Source organism: Streptopelia decaocto, assembly GCF_964273445.1.
Source record: "Streptopelia decaocto genome assembly, chromosome: Z".
NCBI classification, from domain to species: Eukaryota; Metazoa; Chordata; class Aves; order Columbiformes; family Columbidae; genus Streptopelia; species Streptopelia decaocto.
Window position 1 is genome coordinate 955,311 of NC_138657.1, and position 19,599 is coordinate 974,909.

Consider the following 19,599-nt stretch of genomic DNA (forward strand, 5'->3'; position numbering starts at 1 on the left):
AAGGAGGGAGATTCAGGCCGGACATGAGGAAGGAATTGTTGCCCTGAGGGTGGTGAGAGCCTGTGCCAGGTACCCAGAGAGGTGGTGGCTGAACCATCCCTGAGACATCCCAGGCCAGGCTGGACGGGCTCTGAGCACCCTGAGCTGGTGAAGATGTCCCTGTCATGGCAGGGGGGCTGGGGGGATCTGAAGGTCCCTTCTGCCACCCCCGCCGGCCCCACCCACCCCGCACGCTGCTCTGCCCGCCCCGGTGTCCCCGCCGCGCTCCCGCCCCTCTGTGACGCCACAGCCCGGTGCCGCTGGGCGTGTCGCGGCTGCGCGGCGGGGCCGGCGGGGCGGGATGGCCGGAGCGGCCGGCGGCCGGTGAGGGGCCGCGGAAGATGGCGGAGCTGCGGGAAGGGGAGCGGTACGGGGTGTCCTGCGAGGGCGGCGCGTCCCGGGTCACCGTCATGCACGTCAAGCTGACCGAGACCGCGCTGCGGGCGCTGGAGAAGTACCAGCGCTGCAAGGTGAGCGGCGCGGCTCGGGGGGTCACCGTGGTGTCAGTGCGTGCAGCCCCGGCGGGTCTCCCGGGCAGCCTCAGCCCCCCTCCCCCGTGCGGTGCCTCCCGCGGGGGTGCAGGTGCCGGGACACCGCGGGATCCCCACTCGTGTCCGCGGGGACGGGTCCGGGGAGCCCGGTGGCGGTTGGAGGTTGCTGCGCGTTCTCTCCGCCGCGGTGACACTTCGCAAACTTCCAGCGTGCCCGCTGGCTGAAATTAATGTTTTGGACATTACCCGGTGTTTACACGGGCTGACCCGCGGGTGGGCAGGGCCGGGTGTCCGTGGGATGCAGAGGGGCTCGCAGCCAGCGAGCGCCCGTCCCAAAAGTGACTCAGGTATTTGATATTGGCAGCCGCAGCCGCGGGATCCCTGCGGCTAATTTAAAGTCATTTAATGCAGGACGGACGGGTTCTGTCCTCCCGAGGAACGATGAGGGATATAAAGGATGAGGAATATGAGGGATATGAGGGATGAAGGATGAGGGTTGAGGGATATGAGAGATGAAGGATCATGGATGGAGGGATGAAGGATGAGGGAGTTGAGGGATGGAGGGATGAGCGATATGAGGAGTGAAGGACGAGGGATGAAGGATGAGGGATGAAGGATATCGCTGACCCACCTGCACCACAACCAGTGCTTGAGTGGTGAAGAAATTTTTTCTTTGCATGGGATACCAAACAACAGTCATTTATTAAATCCAGGCTTCTCCACAATATGTCCTGCTGTTCTGCAACAGCTGATTTTTCACCCGTGTGATCATCAGGAAAACTTTGTGGATACGTCTAAACCACATTCTTTGCAAGTTTGGGGATTTGGGTTCATGGCTGTGACTGTCATTAACTTGGCATTGCTTCTGGGATTGATTTTAACTCCCCTCCTGAAGAAGTCACATTCCCCAAAGGTTTTAACCTACTTTGTGGGCTTGGCCATTGGTACTCTCTTTTCTAATTCAATTTTCCAGCTCATTCCAGAGGCATTTGGATTTGACCCCAAAGTAGATAACTATACTGAGAAAGCAGTTGCTATGTGTGGTGGATTCTATATTCTCTTCTTCGTGAAAGGGATCCTTAAAGTGACATTGAAGGATGAAGGATGCCATCCTGCAGCCCATGGGATGCAGGTGGGACACGCTGCTCTGATCTCCCTCATGATGGGACCCAAGCACCAGGCAGCTCTCACTCCTCGTTTTGGGTATTTTGTGCGGTAATCGGGAGCGGAGGTCCCCAGAGGTTGTGCACGCCTTGTGGAAGTGTGATATGTGGTATTGTGGTTTGAAATCGGACACTTCTGTGTGTCCAGACACATGGCAAGTTGGAAATTGTGCTGACTGTAATAAACTGCTTTCTTTACTGTAGGTAAATACATCTTGGGAGAAGTTTAATTATTTCTAATTGATGAAACAACTTGGGTAAATAATTTATGTATTTTTTTTCCAAACCAGGATAAATTTCTGAGTTAATGCAATTTTGAATGAAAAATGAAAAATGTATGCCTAATAATCAGGATATTGCAAACTGAATAAAGAGTTATTTTTGGTCATTATGATCAAGAAAATAATTGAAATTCTTTTCCCTATTTCACTGTTTCTTCATCTTCCTAGCAGTGAATGAGTCTCTAATGCTTCCTGCAGGTCTTCTTTCCGTAATCTGCTCCTGCTCGAGTCTGAATGTGCCATTTGAACAGTGGCAAGTGGAACAGTAATAGAAGATAAAAACTTCTAGCTCTGTTGTTCTAGCCTCTGGAATTTCTTGGTTTAGAAAGGGTAATATTTTCAACTCTTCAACCAAATCACTCATTTCTGACTCTTGCACTGTCAGGAAAACCCATGGTGCTCCAGGAAGCGACCCTCAGAGTTATCTTACTGCAGGCGCTTCTTGGTTTGTTATATTAGTGTTTGACAAGAATGTCGCCATTAGGGGATGCTGTCTCCGTTTAAAACAGGTCAGGTTTGGTTCTGCGAGCTCACACGTCTGTCTGGTGCCAGGGGAGGACAGGATGGATTGTCTGCAGCTGGTGAAACCTTCCTCCTCGATAGCTTAACGCACATCTGTGTTGCTGACCTATTTCAGTTCTGACTGCGCAACTGAAAAATTTACAATGAAGGCTTAAAATCAGCATTGCTTAGAACTGGGGAATATAGTAAAGGGTATGCAAGGAAGCTGACCTGCAGCTCTGCTGTTGCCTCCGTTCTGTGCTGGAGATATTATCTGTGTAACACGGGTAATATCTCAGAAAGTGTAGAGGTGAGAAATCAGGATCACCCTCTGACTTACTTATCCCATCACCTGTGGAACCTGGCAGTTTGTAATCTGGCTCTGTGTTGTGGATTGCTTAACATGCAAATTTAAACAGTCTGCATAAAGAATGGAGCACTCACAGCCTCTGCTGAGGACTTTCTTAGCTGGCATGACAGTTAAAGAAAACTTGAAAGACTCTTAAATTCTTGCATTAAAATCATTTAACTTCAGCTCCACCTTCAGGAACACGGAGCAGAGATTGTGTCTGTGCAGCAGCTTGGTGCTGGTGAGCTCAACCCGGATTCTCTTTGCCTCATGTGCTTTATCACCATGTCCTGGCTTAGACTGAGTTCAGATGACGGAAGATATTCTTGCCTAGATTTCTTTTGGCAGTATTGAGCAGCATGCTTTAAAATCCTTGAGCATCGTCTGTGGCAGTATTAATTAATCTAAAGCATGGATTTTTTTTTTAATCAAGTTCTGTTTGGTGGGTAGTGATACTTTGCCTTCGGTTGAGTATTTGTTGCCCTCTGAGGCCAGCGATTCTGCTGCTCTGCAGAGCGAGCAGCGAGACGTGCAGGACGGTTCTCCGGTGCATCTGTGTCCTGTGGATGGACAATGTCTGGGGTCCAGCTCCCAAAGCAGAGCTGAGCATTCCCTGCTCAGCTGCTCTGGCATCTGCTGCTGCCAGACCTGGTGCATCACCTCCTGTATCCCTTGTATTGCTCCCCGGGATTTTGCTGAACCCATTTATTGAGTTGTGGGGTTCTTTTCACAGAATCCCAGAATGTGAGGGGTTGAAGGGCCCTCAAGAGCTCATCCAGTGCAACCCCCCATGGAGCAGGAACACCCAGATGAGGTTACACAGGAAGGTGTCCAGGCGGGTTGGAATGTCTGCAGAGAAGGAGACTCCACAACCCCCAGGCTCTGCCACCCTCACCCCTAACAAGTTTCTTCTCACACTTAAGTGGAACCTCCTGTGTTCCAGTTTGCACCCATTGCCCCTTGTCCTGTCACTGGTTGTCACCAGAAGAGCCTGGCTCCATCCTCCTGACACTCCCCCTTTCCATATTGATCCCCAGGAATGAGTCCCCCCTCAGTGTCCTCTTGTCCAGCTCCAGAGCCCCAGCTCCCTCAGCCTTTCCTCACACGGGAGATGCTCCACTCCCTGCAGCATCTTGGTGGCTGCGCTGGACTCTCTCCAGCAGTTCCCTGTCCTGCTGGAACTGAGGGGCCACAACTGGACACAAGATTCCAGGTGTGGTCTCCCCAGGGCAGAGCAGAGGGGCAGGAGAACCTCTCTGACCTACTGACCACCCCCTTCTAACCCACCCCAGGTCCCATTGGCTTCCTGGCCACAAGGGCCCAGTGCTGGCTCATGGTCACCCTGCTGTCCCCAGGACCCCCAGGTCCCTTTCCCCTACACTGCTCTCTAATATGTAATTTCCCAACTTACACTGGAACCTGGGGTTGTTCCTGCCCAGATTCAGGACTCTACACTTGCCCGTGTTTCTTTTTTCCATGCCGGTTCGGTGCTGGATGGAGGAGCAGGGGAGGTGAGGCGATGGGAGGGCACGGAGCGCGTGGCCAGAGTCAGCAGTGGGAGCAGAACCTCCCTTTTCCAGTGGCAGCTGATTAGATTAGCTCAAGTTATAGCGCTGAACTCCACCCTCCGTGCAGAAATTTAGCCCAGCAACAAAAAAACTAATTCACCTTTTGCTGGCTTAGCTGTAAATTTGGCTGCTACATGATCCTCAGGAGCAGCATAAAGAGAACAGGTTAAAGACAAGTGCAGTTGTTTTACCTTGGCGCACACGGGGCCTCTTGTTTGGCTTGACTACAACATATAATTTCACTCTGGCTGGTGTGGCCATACCTAATCTGCTGACCGCTCTGAAGAGAACGGGGAATGCCGCATAGAGCGGAGTCTGCAGAGCCGTGGGGACAGCGCTGTCCTCCACTGACACCGCTTTGTGCAGGATTAATGTCCGTCTACAGTCGTGTTTCAGCTGTGCTTCTCCAGGTGAAAGCCGCTGGAGGTGTATATTTTATCCTGCATGCTGTTAAAGCAAAGCTTTTGGTCTGTAAGATTTGAACTTTTCAGAAAAGGATAGTTGTGACTCCTAGGAATCTGTCTTGCATTTAAGTTTTTATTCTTCAAACCATTTTTGGGGTGTTGCAGCTGCAGAACTGCTGAGTCAGGGAGCGTATGAGATGCAATGTTTGCCTGATGTTCCCCCAATCTAACCAAATGAAATGGAGTCATAGGGCTCCGCCATATTTCGTTTACCAGGGTGGAAATTCCCCATGGCTCACGTCTGCCCCAAACAGCTAGGATCTTGTCTGGTGCTTAAAAAACTAGGTTTTTTTGCAAGGGTTGGAATTCTGGGGAGCTCCAAGAGTGCCGTTCTGGGAATGAGGATGTGCGTCTGCTCACAGATGGGACAGAGGTTTTGCTTTTGTGCTTTTGAGCTCAGCTCAAAGGTGGACACCTTGTTAGTTAGTCTTTTCAGAACTGCAGCTTGCATGTGTCCTCAGCTGTGATGGATTTAGGTTAAGGTGCGCCAGGATGGGCTCTGGCACCTGCAGCAGGGCAATGCGACCCCAGAGGAGCAACTGGGGAGAGATCAAGGTGGGACTTGGCTGCAGGGGGAACTAAAGTTGATGACACAAGAAGACTGGGAAAATAAGCCCTAGGGAAAGAGAAAAGCAGACTGGTGTTAACTGAGAGTGATGGAGAAGACCAGGAGCAAGAATTTTTAGGAACTCTGAGTGGGGAGCTGGGGGATAAGGTTGGCTGGTTATAGAATCACAGAATTGTGGAATCATGGAATAGTCTGAGTTGGCAGGGACCTTCAGATGTTCCCCAGTCCCCTGCCATGACAGGGACATCTGCACCAGCTCAGGGTGCTCAGAGCCCCGTCCAGCCTGGCCTGGGATGTCTCAGGGATGGTTCATCCACCACCTCTCTGGGTACCTGGCACAGGCTCTCACCACCCTCAGGACAACAATTCCTTCCTCATGTCCGGCCTGAATCTCCCTCCTTTAGTTTAAACCATCACCCTTGTCCTGTCACAACAGGCCCTGCTCAAAAGTCTGTCCCATCTTTCTCATGGGCCCCTTTGAAGCACTGAAAGGTGCACTAAGGTGTCCCGGAGCTTCTCTTCTCCAGCTGAACAGCCCAGCTCTCTCCCCTGTCCCCAGCAGAGCTGTTCCAGCCTCGGGTCATTGCTGGGGCTGCTCTGGCCCCTCTCCAGCAGCTCCATGTGTGTCTGTGCTGAGGACCCAGAGCTGGCCCAGCACTGCAGGGGGGTCTCACAGAGCGGAGCAGAGGGGCAGGATCCCCCAAACCTGCTGCCCGCGGGGCTGGGGATGCAGCCCAGGGCACCGTTGGCTTCTGGGCTGCGAGCGCACATGGCGGCTCATGGCCGATCTCTCAGCCCGGTGCCCCCAAGTCCTTCTCCTGGGGCTGCTCTCCATCCTGCACCCAGCGGGACTGATACCGGGGGTTGTCCCACCAGGGAAGGACCTGGCACTCGGCCTCATTAAACCTCATGGTGTTTGCATGGATCCACTTCTTGAGCTTGTCCAGGTCCCTCTGGATGGATCCCGTCCTTCAGACGTGTCACCTGCACCACTCAGCTTGGTGTCATGCATGAACTTGCTGAGGGTGAACTTGATCCCACTGTTGATGTCGTTGATGAAGGTGTTAAACAGCAGTGATCCCTATATGGACCCCTAAGGGACACCACTTGTCACTGGTCTCCATCCAAACATTGTGCCATTGACTGCTACCCTCTGGATGTGACCAGCCAATTCCTCATCCAGTGAACGGTCCACCCATCAAATCCATGTCTCGCCAATTCGGAGAGAGGGATGTTGTGGGGAACCACGTCAGAGGCTTTACAGAAGTCCGGACAGACGACATCCGTAGGCCTTCCTTTGTCCACTGATGCGGTTACTCCATTGTAGAAGGCTGGTGCTCACTTGTGTGCAAACATAAGGGATGTGCCTGTGTGGCATCTCTGTCTCCAGGTTGCCAGTCTAAATGTACTGGTGGAGCATCGATAAGTTGTGTCTATTCTAGTTTGATTTATTGAAATCTAAGATTGCATGTATCTGAACGTGTGATGTAACTGATAATGCAGAGTTGATCAATTTGAGCAATAAGAGTACTCATTATAAATGCATTTTCATCAGTGACTAGTTGATTGCAAGCTCTTTGGAACCTGTTTTCTTACGGCAGCAAGGCCTGGGTAACGTCACTGTGCGTTGCTTTTGTGTTGTTGCTAACTTTTGAGTCCATTTTCAAATAAATCTGTTAGTGGGGAAAAAAAAAATCCTAATCCCTACAGTTTCTTTGGGGTAGCTGTGTGTTAGCTGTAGTTCTTGCAGGGGTATGGATGCATTACCTTCCCACAGAATCCTCGTCCGGCACCCAGGGCTGTGACCTGCGTAAGTCTGGTATGAAGTGACTAAGGCGCGTGTCCTGTTTCAGGTGTCAGAAGGTTGTGGCTGATGAGACACGGGATAGCAGGAAGAGCTCAGGGCAGAGAAATGCTCTCCTAGCAAACGTGGTGGCTCGGTCGTGGTGCCTTGTGTGTATGTACCCTGCGCCGGTGATCGCGGGAGGCGCAGCTCAGCTGGACGTCCACAGCGACACTGTGAGATGGTTTGGACTGATTGCAGGTTTCATGGCCCCTGAAAGGGGAAAGACTTGTTCTGTTTCTTTCCCTTGCAGAAAACTACCCGTTCGGCTATGTTTTTGAATGTCTTCTAGGTTAGTGAGTCAAATCACAGAATCGCAGAATGTCAGGGGTTGGAAGGGACCTGGAAACTGATCCAGTCCAATCCCCCCGCCGGAGCAGGAACACCCAGATGAGGAGGTTATGGAAAGACCCACAAGTGCTGGAGGGAGCTGTGGGCAGTTGCGCAGATTATGACCATGCAGCAAGAATACAGCTTTCGTTCTCCAGTACAGCTAGGTGGATCTGTTGGTCAGTTTCCCTCAGAAGGGCAGTCCTGCCTCCTGGCCCAGCACCTCCAGCACTTTCCCCCTCCCCAGGCTCCTTCTGTCTGGCCCCAGGGCTGCAGCATCAGTGCTGTGGCTGCAGGAGGTGGGGTGAGCTCATGGGGTGCACCAGGTTGGCCCCTTACCCTCTTCGCATCTGCTCCCAGCTTTGTGTTAACCCCATCCTGGTGCTGGCAGTCTGGTTTTGGCACCGGGCGGTTGCGTGTTCCCATTTTCAGCACCCCTGGTGTGCACTGCGACTGCTGCGAGCTGCTCGTGGGGACAGTGGAGGGAACTGGGAGCCACTGGTGACAGTGTCAAGTGCCAACAAGTCTCACTGAAAATCAAAACTTGAATTTTTTGCATCTGACACCCAAGACAACCAGGTGATGCAGATTGTAATTGTCTCTTTCTGTTACTGCTTGTAAAATGGTAGTAACACCTGCTTATGGCGAACAGGAGGATAAATGCACCGGTGTTGGCGAAGTACTCTTGGTGTGATGATGAGTTCCGTGTCTCTAGGGTTTGCATAGTAACCAGGTTGTGGAGCTGTGTGTTTCGGGTGTTCCTGGTTACCGAGTACTGTCTGGATTGAGAGAAGATGTTGCATATTTAAAAAACAAAAGCCCCAACAAAACAGTGTAACTCCAAGACTAATCAGAGTGGATACACCAAAGGAGGTTAAATTACTGTTGTATCTCCATATCCATGTATTGAAATGGAAACCCCACAGCAGGCTTATGTGACTGTATTCTGCGTTTGGGGTCAGAGCTGGTGATCTGAACTTCATTAAGCTCAGCCTGACTGGCTGCTCTGGTCCGTCGGTCGTTGCAGCTGTTGGGATGCGGCTGATGTGCTCGCTGGGCTGTGCACGTAAGGAGGGATCCTCTGCACAGCAATACGCTGTCGTAGTAACTTATTTATCAGTGCAGGTAGTCTTTCCTTCCAAGTGCTTTTTCTTCTTGCAAGGAGACCTCTAATTCCTCAGCGTGAGTTGTGCTGACCCAAGGCCATACCCTTAGGGACATAGTTTGGTGACAGAGTTGGGTTAACAGTTGGACTTGATGATGTTGAGGGTCTCTTCCAACCTAAAGGATTCTGTGATTCATTATTGACAACTTTTTGGGGCTCGATGGGCGGCTGCAGGCCCCAAGGCAGGGAAGAGAGCCCAATGCAAAGAGGAGGAGGTTGTTGGGGAAATCCTTATGCTGGCATTGCTGAGGAACACTGTTATCTTGTCATAACCTCCTGCTACGTAATACACAGCTCTGTAAAAATTATCAAAGCATTTGAAAAGTGTTACTAGACATCACAGTCTCTAATGTGCTGATGCAAAGGCATCATCTGCTCGCTCTGAGTCAGCATGCCTGGAACATAGTAGATAATTAGCTTCATGTACCAGGGTGGTGCCTCATAAATATCTGAGTTACTTGCAGCGTGCCATGTGTGCGCAGATCTTGAGTCTTGCAAGGAGACGCAGTCCCTGCCCAAAGACTATTAAGCAAAAGAGTGAACCTGGAGAAGACAAGCCAGCTAGTCCTTGAGGTTTTGTGCCCCGGTTTAGAGCTTTAAGACCTGAATGTCACAGCAGCTCTAGCTAATATATTTTTTTTTAACCTCTCCTGTGGAGAGCTTATTTCTTATCTTAAGTGAAAGCTTCAGATACAAATAAAGAGTAATTACTTCAGTGCAGTGTACCTGAAGCTGTTTGTATCTTGGTTTCCAGCTGCCTTGATCCATGATTATTCCTATTCTTTAGTGAGGCGATGTGTACGTTGCTCCAGCTGTTTCAGGCGCTGGCAGTTTTTTCCAGGATCGCCTCCTTGGATTAACTAGGCAGGGCTCTGGAGTTTATACCCTGGGTGTGGGATTGCGGGATTTTCAAGTTTGTGCTGTTCCAGAGGTTTTGGGCTGAACTGGCCAAACTGGTGAGGGTGTACTGGGAGGAGGAATCAGCTCACATGTTCCTCGGGGAGGCAGCGAGTCCACCTCTGATTTCCCAGGTCTCAGTCCTGGGGCCACTTTCACTTAACGTATTCAGCGATGGCCTGGAGAAGATACTGAGATCTCAAAGCTTGGAAGAGATACTTGCATTTTTTCAGGTGGTTCTAGTCCCTGGAGGTGTTTAAAAAGCATTTAGATGAGGTTCTCAGGGACATGGTTTAGTGCTGGAGTTGGGTTATGGTGGGTCTCGGTGATCTTGAGGGTCTCTTCCAACTGAAATGATTCAATGATTCTATGGAAGTGATGCTGAGGAGCTCTGGAAAGACCTTGCTCATCTGAATTCGTGTCAAAAAAGATGGAATATTGTTTTCACCATAGGTAAAGTAACCTGTAGGGGAAACATAAGCTCTGCATGACATGAAACTTGGAACAGGCAGTTGTAGCTACAGGATGAGAGATCTTGGAACCGCAGTTTCCAGTCCTTAGAAAGGATTAGTTCCATGACCGTCTGGGCGGGTGTTGAGGGTGATGGAGGAGGGTTCCTTTGGCGCTGTGTAAAGCACCCGTGTTCCAAGTTGTCTGTGGACTCCTGGTTTGTCAGTGGGTTCAGATAAGGACTGGACTAATTCATGGACAAAAAGTGTCTGAATAGATGCAACTGCTGACACCCCTAACGAGGGTGGGCGGTGGGGAAATGGGGCGTAGGGAAGTGGTGGGACTCCTGGGCTCCCACAGTGAGCCGCTTCTCCAAAACTTCATGCTCTTGGCTGCGAGAAGAAAGTGCAGGAAAACTGTGTGATCCTGAGGGAGCAGAGGGACGGGTTTGGAGAAGCTGCAGGTCCACGTGGGGCTGTTCAAACTGTCAGGTGTTGGATGCTGTGGGGACAGGTTTGGTGGCAGGGCCGAGGTCCCCGCTTCAGCAGCCTGGTGCTCCAGACCGCCTGCCAGCGGGTATGTGAGACCTTTCAGCTCAATGCCCTGATAAATTTGTGTATTTTTTTAACGTCATTTCCTTGTGCTGCAGTACAGGAGGTGGCTGGTGAAGCCACGGTGGTTTCTCCGTGTCAAAAATCAGCTCGTGTCGGGTTCTGTGAGCCGTTGTACGAAGGTGATGGCTGCTGCGTGGTCCTGCACGGTCATGGCATAGCCTGTCTGGCTTGATGTTTTGTCAAGTGCCTTCACACATTAATTTCTGTGTACAGCACTAAACTTCATTCTGGAAAACCTCTGACAAAGGCTTGGGTTCATAACTGTGCGCTGGACCTTGCGTTTTTTAAATGAATTTACTTACATGTGGACAAGCAGGCGGGTATGTCAATAACGTCAAACTCAGCTGACTTGTACAACTTTATGGTTCTGAGTCGGAGGGTTTGTGGAGCAGACAAATTGGCAGCAAGCCATTTCGGGCCTTAAGGTTGTATGTGTTTTTCGCTGCTCCATAACCTCAGACAGTGTATAGGCCTGCAGTTGTGGAAAATCAAAGATAATAATTTTTAAAGAGTCCATAGACACTTGGTTGTGCTGGAATAAAGTCTGTATTCATTAGGATTTCATCTTTTGGTGCAACTTGTTGAGCATGTTTGCAGTGTAACACCGTGTGGACGCAGCCTGGCAAATGGGGCCTGTCAGCACAGCTGCCGTATGTTTGTGTGTCCAGCAGCGTGGCTTCGGGATTCAGTAAAGCTGAGCACAGTCAGCATTGCTGCTGAAACGGGATATTCTTATCGGCGGGCTCCTGCTGGCAGTGTCGGTGCTGCTGTGTGGGCTGAGCCGAGGAGCAGATAGACCAGAAGCCAGCTCGCGACAGACAAAAGTAGTTTCCCACTAGCAACCTCCTTGATTTTTAAATTTTGTTGCCTTTATATTTGCAAGTCCTCACGGACGGCGGTGTCAGCACAGAAGCAGAGCAGGACTCTTCCATCCTCTCAGGTCAGGAACAGGCTGCACGTGGTGCCGTGGAGTTATAGAGACAGGGTGCAGGTGACTTTTGTTATTTTTGGCCATATTGTATTATTTCCCTTGGCGGATAGTTGGCTGAAGAAACAAAGACTGTTTGGGGGGGGAGCTCGGAAGATTTTGGAATGAGATTGATGGTACTGAATCTCTTTTGTTCTTTGAGACATGTGCTAGCTGAGGTTAATTAGCTTAATTTAAGAGCGAAAGAGCAGAAGGAGGTGGTGCTGGTGCCCCTGCCCTCGTGGCGGTGGCCGGGCTGTCCGCGTTGCTCGGGGGGTGCTGCGGTGGGAGGTTTGGTTTCCAGCATCACCATTTCAATCTATAAACCACCAGGACAGCAGGGCATGGTTTGGGAGGGGAGAGCAGGCTGTTTTGGGCCCCCACATTCCGTGGTACTTTGAGGAGAGGTTGTTTCTCCTTTCTGTGCCAGCAAATACCTTTTGCACAACGCTCAGTGCCGCCTGTGACTCCCTGTGGTGTCCAGGTGTCCTTGCTGAGACCAGCAAAGCTCCAGCTCTCGGGTGTCTCGGCACCCTGGGGCTGCGAGAGCCTCGAAATAGCTTTTGCTGGGGTTTGTCATTTTGGTTACATTCTACTTTTTTTCTTTCGTAGGGTCGTATTTCTTCTCAACCTTCAATTCAGTTTCAAGGATCCCAAGGGGTGAGTATTTTGCCTTCTTGTTATATTGGGAAATAAATGCGGTGTGGGTTAACCGCTTTCACTTATTTAAAAAAAAATACATCCTACAAACGTTCTTAAGATCTGCTTAATACCAGGTATGTTTCATTGCATATTTACTTAAAAATTGTAGCTGAAACTGGAAGAGAATCGTGCTGTAAGTATGCTTCTTTTTATCTTGCTTTTGTCACCTTTAGCCAATATTTGAAAGCAATGGGAGTGACTTGTAAGGTGTCAACTGAGTAGTGCAAATTTAACGTCTTACAATGGACTTTAAGAGGTTGGTTTCAAGGTGTGAAGCATACGTGCAGCTTTGAGGGGTGTTTTTTTTTATACCAGAGACTACTGATGCTTCTTGGACCTGTTCTGAAACTATAATAAAGTATTTCAAGCCTGTTGATGGAAAATAGGAAGAGTTGTAGCCTCCTAAAATCTGTGGGTCCTGTAGAACAATCAATCAGTGGTGCAAACTGGAGAACTAAAGCTGAAGGTAAAATTAAATGCGGGCTGTGATCTCTAACAGGAATGATTTAAGATTTTAGGTTTAATATTTAAACTTTAAGGGATGGCCATAGACTCGGTTTTAAAGACTGAAGTAAAGATTGTGCCTTTTATGCTGCCAGCCTTAATTCAGATCCATTAACTGGTCCAGTTTTCCATATAACTGTGCAGTGCTTGTGTAGAGAGAGCGGGAAGGGATGAGGGAAGGATGGGTAAGGTTTTTATCGCAGCGTGAGGACATATTCCTGCCCAAAGGTGTGAGACTTCGGTCCTGATCCAGCATCGGTTTGGCTGAACTGTACTCAGATGCTGGTAGAATTCTATCTATAACAAAGCTGGTTGTGCAAATCAAAGTCCCTTAATGCTGCACTTGTGAGAAAAGCCTTTCTCATTACAGCTCATTTGCAATTTAAACTATACTGGCAAAACAATTTCCTTGCTGGAATTAATAACCACCCGAGTTAAGACAATCAGCCAAAAACACTGTAGCAGGAGAGAGTGGCTGGGAGCACAGATCAAGATCGTGCTGCCGTCAGGAGGGAAGTTGGATTTGCTAATTGGGCTGGGAAGTAATCCAGTGCAGCAGATCTGCTGGCACAGGTGTGCGAGCGCTGCGAGGGATGGAGCAGGAGCTGAAAATGAGCTCTCGGAGCACAATAATTAACCTGGCTGTCGCTGTGAAGAAATTACCAGCACGCTTCATCAATGCTGCACCCTCTCTTGCTCTGCAAAATTTCACATGCTGCTTTAAAGCAGTAGTATGTGAGGTCTGAGATGTTACTAGGCCGGGTGAGACTATTTCTCAGCTGTAACAAAAACAAACCAAAACCAATAACCTGTAGTTTTTATCAAAAGCTGTCAAAATCTGAGAGTCACAAGACTTCTGACCAGCCAAATGTTAATTTACAATGGTGTCACCTTTGTTTCTGATAGCAAGTTCGTCCAGGTATGTGCTTTTTCGTTATGAAACTCAACAGTAAGGTTTGCTGCTGTGCTCTGTGAGATGGAAACCCCTGTACCCCTGAGACCCCGGATGAAGCCAGGTCAATGGAGGAGTTTGCTTTAGTCGATGAGGACTGGGTTAGGGAGCAATTAAATAGTCTGGACATTCATAAATCCATGGGTCCGGATGGGATGCATCCGCGGGTGCTGAGGGAGCTGGCTGAAGTCATTGCTGGACCGCTCTCCATCATCTTTGCCAAGTCTTGGGAAACGGGAGAGGTGCCCGAGGATTGGAGGAAAGCAAATGTCACTCCAGTCTTCAAAAAGGGCAAGAAGGAGGACCCGGGTAACTATAGACCGGTCAGCCTCACCTCTGTCCCTGGGAAAGTAATGGAACAGCTTGTCCTTGGTGCCATCTCAAGGCATATCAAGGATAAGAGGGTTATTAGGGGCAGTCAGCATGGCTTTACCAAGGGTAGGTCATGCTTGACCAACCTCATAGCCTTTTATGAGAATGTAACAAGGTGGATGGATGATGGCAGAGCGGTGGATGTGGTCTGCCTTGACTTGAGTAAGGCATTTGACACAGTCTCCCACAGCATCCTCACAGCTAAGCTGAGGAGGTGTGGTCTAGACAATAGAGTAGTGAGGTGGGTTGCAAACTGGCTTAGGGAGAGAAGCCAGAGAGTCGTGGTCAATGGTGCGGAGTCCAGTTGAGGCCAGTATCCAGTGCAGTGCCTCAGGGGGCAGTGCTGGGGCCAATATTGTTCAATATATTCATTAACGATTTGGACGAGGGAATTGAGTGACTGTCAGCAAGTTTGCTGATGACACCAAACTGGGAGGAGTGGGTGACACTGGAAGCTGTGCTGCCATCAGAGACCTGGACAGGCTGGAGAGTTGGGCGGGGAATAACCTGATGAAATTTAACAAGGGCAAGTGTAGAGTCCTGCACCTGGGCAGGAACAGCCCCAGGTTCCAGTATAGGTTGGGAAATTACGTATTAGAGAGCAGTGTAGGGGAAAGGGACCTGGGGGTCCTGGGGACAGCAGGGTGACCATGAGCCAGCACTGGGCCCTTGTGGCCAGGAAGGCCAATGGCATCCTGGGGTGGATTAGAAGGGGGGTGGTCAGTAGATCGAGAGAGGTCCTCCTTCCCCTCTACTCCACCCTGGTGAGACCACACCTGGAATATTGTGTCCAGTTCTGGGCCGCTCAGTTCCAGAAGGACAGGGAACTGCTGGAGAGGGTCCAGCGTAGGGCAACCAAGATGATTAAGGGAGTGGAGCATCAACCTTATGAAGAAAGGCTGAGGGAGCTGGGTCTCTTTAGTTTGGAGAAGAGGAGACTAAGGGGGGACCTTATTAATGTTTATAAATATATATATAGGGTGAGTGCCATGAGGATGGAGCCAGGCTCTTCTCGGTGGCAAACAATGATAGGACAAGGGGCAATGCGTTCAAACTGGAACACAAGAGGTTCCACTTAAATTTGAGAAGAAACTTCTTCTCAGTGAGGGTGTCAGAGCCTGGCCCAGGCTGCCCAGGGGGTTGTGGAGTCTCCTTCTGTGCAGACATTCCAACCCGCCTGGACACCTTCCTGTGTAACCTCATCTGGGTGTTCCTGCTCCATGGGGGGATTGCACTGGATGAGCTTTTGAGGTCCCTTCCAATCCCAAACATACTGTGATACTGTGAAACGTCTGCAGGCGCTTTGCTGCAGGAGCAGATCTGTCCGTAACTAAGGAAATGCAAACTATGGAATTTATTGAGGGAGACTCCTAGATCCTAAGTCTCTGCAATAGGATCAGAAATTTAAGGCCGTCAATGCAGATGGTAAATTAAAACAGGATGTTTACTACCATACATACAACAGGAGGGAAATGTTTAGCTCCTTGTTTCTGTATGTTATGTAGCCACGTTCTGAGTATTTCCAGCATACACAAATTGTGTGGCAGAGGACTGGCCCTTTGCAAGGCTCCCATCCCATCCCATCCCATCCCATCCCATCCCATCCCATCCCATCCCATCCCATCCCATCCCATCCCATCCCATCCCATCCCACCCCATCCCACCCTATCCCATCCCATCCCACCCCATCCCACCCTATCCCATCCCATCCCACCCCATCCCACCCCATCCCACCCCATCCCACCCCATCCCATCCCATCCCACCCCATCCCATCCCACCCTATCCTACCCCATCCCACCCCATCCCACCCCATCCCACCCCACCCCATCCCATCCCATCCCATCCCATCCCATCCCATCCCACCCCATCCCATCCCACCCTATCCTACCCCATCCCATCCCACCCCATCCCACCCCATCCCACCCCACCCCACCCCATCCCATCCCATCCCATCCCATCCCATCCCATCCCACCCCATCCCACCCTATCCTACCCCATCCCATCCCACCCCATCCCACCCCACCCCATCCCACCCCATCCCACCCCATCCCACCCCATCCCATCCCATCCCACCCCATCCCTCCCCATCCCTCCTCCAAACTGTTTTCCAGTGGGGATCAGAGCACTCAGGGTGTGTTTCCCGGTGCCGAGGTTGCAGGTTACCTATGACGGCCAGACATTTCCTTAAATATTGCCGAAAACAAGCAGTGGTTTTATTTGTCTGCTGAGGGTGCTTCCTCTGCAGTTCAGGCAACTATCTGGCTCCTAGCTGAGGATAAAATACTACTGTTAAAATAAAGGCTTTTTTTTAAATATTCCATCTCTACACACGTTCTAGTCCCAGTTCTCTATGGATCGTGGGAAAGGCTGGAGTGGAGAAATAAAAGGGACTTTCTGACTCAGGGTGGTCAGGATTGTGTCAAATGTGGGGAATGGGAGGAGGAGCTTTACACTAGAAGTGGATAAGCGGATATTCCCGATTACTAAATCCTTTAGATGCTAAGAAATCACAGGCTAGTTTGATGGTTTGGAATTTAAAGTGATGTTTTAAAGCAGGCTGAGGACAGTCTTGACTTTTCTCCTGTCACTTAAATGTGGAACCTTATTTTCATTTGAGAGGACTTAGAAGTGACCTCTACATCCTTTTGTTTCCAAACAGCTTGCAGTAATAGAACTTTACAGTTTTATCCTAAAGTCTCAAATTTCTAAAGCAGAAAAATGTTAAGGCTTCATCTCCACAGGTCTGTTCTTCCACTCCTGTTTTCTGTACCCTGTGCTGAGACCTTGTTTGTTTTTTAAATCCGAGAGGACCCTGTACCAGCTCAGTCCTGGGATGTTCTTTAGCACATCAAGCCGGCACCTTCCTGAATTTCGGTGTGTATGGATGAACAGGTGTGATGTCCTTTCCGTCCCACACACTGCGCCCAGCGCTTCCCTGTGCCCTGTGGGGCTCAGCCGGACTGCGGGAAGCAGCCGCTGGGCTGTGGTTTATCGGGAGATGCTCCGGGAAAGGCGGATTCTCTGTGAACGCCGTTGCTGTGTGTTGCTGCAGCGACAGCGCTCAGGAAGATGCCCTAGGAGATAACTTTTTCTTTTTTTTCCTCCTTCTTTCTCCTTTTTCTCTTTTTTCTCCTTTCTCTCTTCCCCTTTTGCTCTCCTTTTCTCTCTTTCTTTCCTTTTCTCCTTTTTTCTCTTTATTTCTCCTTTTTTTCTCTTTTTTCTCTTTTTTCTCTTTCTTCTCTTTTTTCTCTTTTTTCTTTTTCTTCTCTTTTCTCTTTTTTCTATTTTTTCTCTCTTTTTTCCTCCTTTTTTTCTCTTTTTTTTTCTCTTTTTTTTCTCTTTTTCCTCCGTCTTGTCTTGTCTTCTCTTCCCTTTCCCCTTCTCCTTCTCCTTCTCCTTCTCCTTCTCCTTCTCCTTCTCCTTCTCCTTCTCCTTCTCCTTCTCCTTCTCCTTCTCCTTCTCCTTCTCCTTCTCCTTCTCCTTCTCCTTCTCCTTCTCCTTCTCCTTCTCCTTCTCCTTCTCCTTCTCCTTCTCCTTCCCCTTCCCCTTCCCCTTCCCCTTCCCCTTCCCCTTCCCCTTCCCCTTCCTTTTCCCCTTCCCCGTCCCTTCTCTCTCATCATCCACTGCATAAATCTAAGGGTGAATTACCATATGCAACAAAAAAAAATACTCTAATCACCAGGAATTGCATGTAAAGTTCCTTCTTGTTATTAGGAATCACGGTTAAGGAAGGAGAAAATGAGGCTAGAAGTTAAGTTTTAATGAGCAGCAGTATTTATTAGCCAACACACACACACACAAGATGAGTTTTTGCACATCACTTACAAGACATTTCTTCACTGAATTTCACCTTCGGTGACAGTTCACACCAGGGGTGTCACACTCATTTTCACTGGGGGCCACATCAGCCTCGCAGTTCCCTTCAAAGGGCCGAATGGAATTTGAGGACTGTATAAATGTAACTATTGCTACATTTATACATGTGGATCCCATTAATTGCTGTATATTGCTGTTTCACAGACCACCCGGGTGCGGGGAAGCCATGTAGTTATCATACTTTGCTGTTTGCTGTTTGGAAATCTCCCTGTTTGCTGTAACAGAATAGACCAAGCTCCTTTTCAGTGTGTTGCACGACATGGACCAGCCAGATGTTCTTTATGTGTGGAAGGCTGAATACAAATCAGAATCACAAAGGTGCTGACAACGGGCTTGCTGTGCTGCTTCCTGATGCAAACAAAGGTTTATTTTCTGTTATGGATTAATGTGGTTGCAGTGTGTACTTTGTTAATAAGGGCTTCTTGGCCACCTTCTGCAAGTACTGCTCAAATAGGGAAAAGAAACATTTTGCCACTGTGCTTATCTCAAGTAATGCAGTATGTTAATTCTGATTAAGCGAAAAATCCTTTAACTGCCTATTGAACTCTTCAGAACCCTATAATAAAAATTTACAGTTTAAAACCAGAATCGTTTATTCAAAACAAAATGCTTATTTGCAGAAGTTACTGAGTCTATGAACTCCTTCAAAGTGTTGTGTTGTCTATCGGAACACAGAAAGGAATGACGAATATGTCAACAGCAGTAGAACTTCATCCATAAGGGTTTAAGGTGACGGTTGTTTTTGCAAACCCAGGTGTTGTCAGCAAGTTTATCTGCTTCACGTATTGCTTTGTCTTTAAATGTGTTGATATCCTAGGAATGCTTTCTAGACTGCATATAACTTAAAATGTGACTTAAAATGTGACTTCCCTTGGAGCTTTTCCCAAGTTTATTAAACTGGGTTATCTGAATTACGACTAACCTCAAAAAACGTGCTTGTTTGAGGAACAAAGCTTTGGGCTGTGTGGATATTCTGAATGGGTCCCAGAAAAAGGTCACAAAAACGAAAGGCTTCTGTCTGCATTACGGATTAAATACTAAAACTTTGGAACTGCGGATGACAGAGTTAATTTTTTATTCTCAGGCTAGTTGCACTGCCACTTCTGAAATCTTCTAGCAGATAAATGTTCCCGCATAGTTCTTGCATCCTCTTCATCCAATTTAGTGAATACCCAAGGAATGGGCATCTAATTCTTGCAAAGTTTGTGAAAAATGTATAAAAAAAATTTGAGAATTAAAATAATTTCTAGAGCTCGTAATTACTCATTAGAAGAGACCTGTCTCGGTGGTTGCAGTCGCTGGTCCCCTCATCACTTTTGATATCTTTCTTACGGAGTTTGTGTTTGAGAAGCCTTGAAACATTCAACATTCCCATTTGAGTTTGCACCTGATAAATCTGTTGGTGATAAGTTTCTCAGGCCTGTACTTGTTTTTGTCGATATCAGTGTATATGTCTTCAGTCTTTGGGAGAAATCAGACTTCCCTGGAGGGAGCGGGACAGC

At 49.0% G+C, this 19,599-nt stretch overlaps 1 protein-coding gene across 2 annotated transcripts in view; it reads left to right on the forward strand.

Annotated features, from left to right (window-relative positions):
- The first annotated feature begins 349 nt into the window (after positions 1 to 349).
- ELL2 (elongation factor for RNA polymerase II 2) overlaps positions 350 to 19,599 on the forward strand; it is a 41,141-nt gene continuing 21,891 nt past the window's right edge. Inside the window, exons 1-3 of one of the 2 annotated variants that reach the window (XM_082074572.1) lie at positions 498 to 509; positions 12,303 to 12,350; positions 18,242 to 18,460. In XM_082074572.1, coding sequence (XP_081930698.1) covers positions 18,449 to 18,460 — 12 coding nt within the window. In that variant the 5' untranslated portion in view covers positions 498 to 509; positions 12,303 to 12,350; positions 18,242 to 18,448. Of the gene's footprint in view, positions 510 to 12,302; positions 12,351 to 18,241; positions 18,461 to 19,599 lie in introns of both variants that reach the window. The other variant, XM_082074571.1, reaches the window with a different exon arrangement.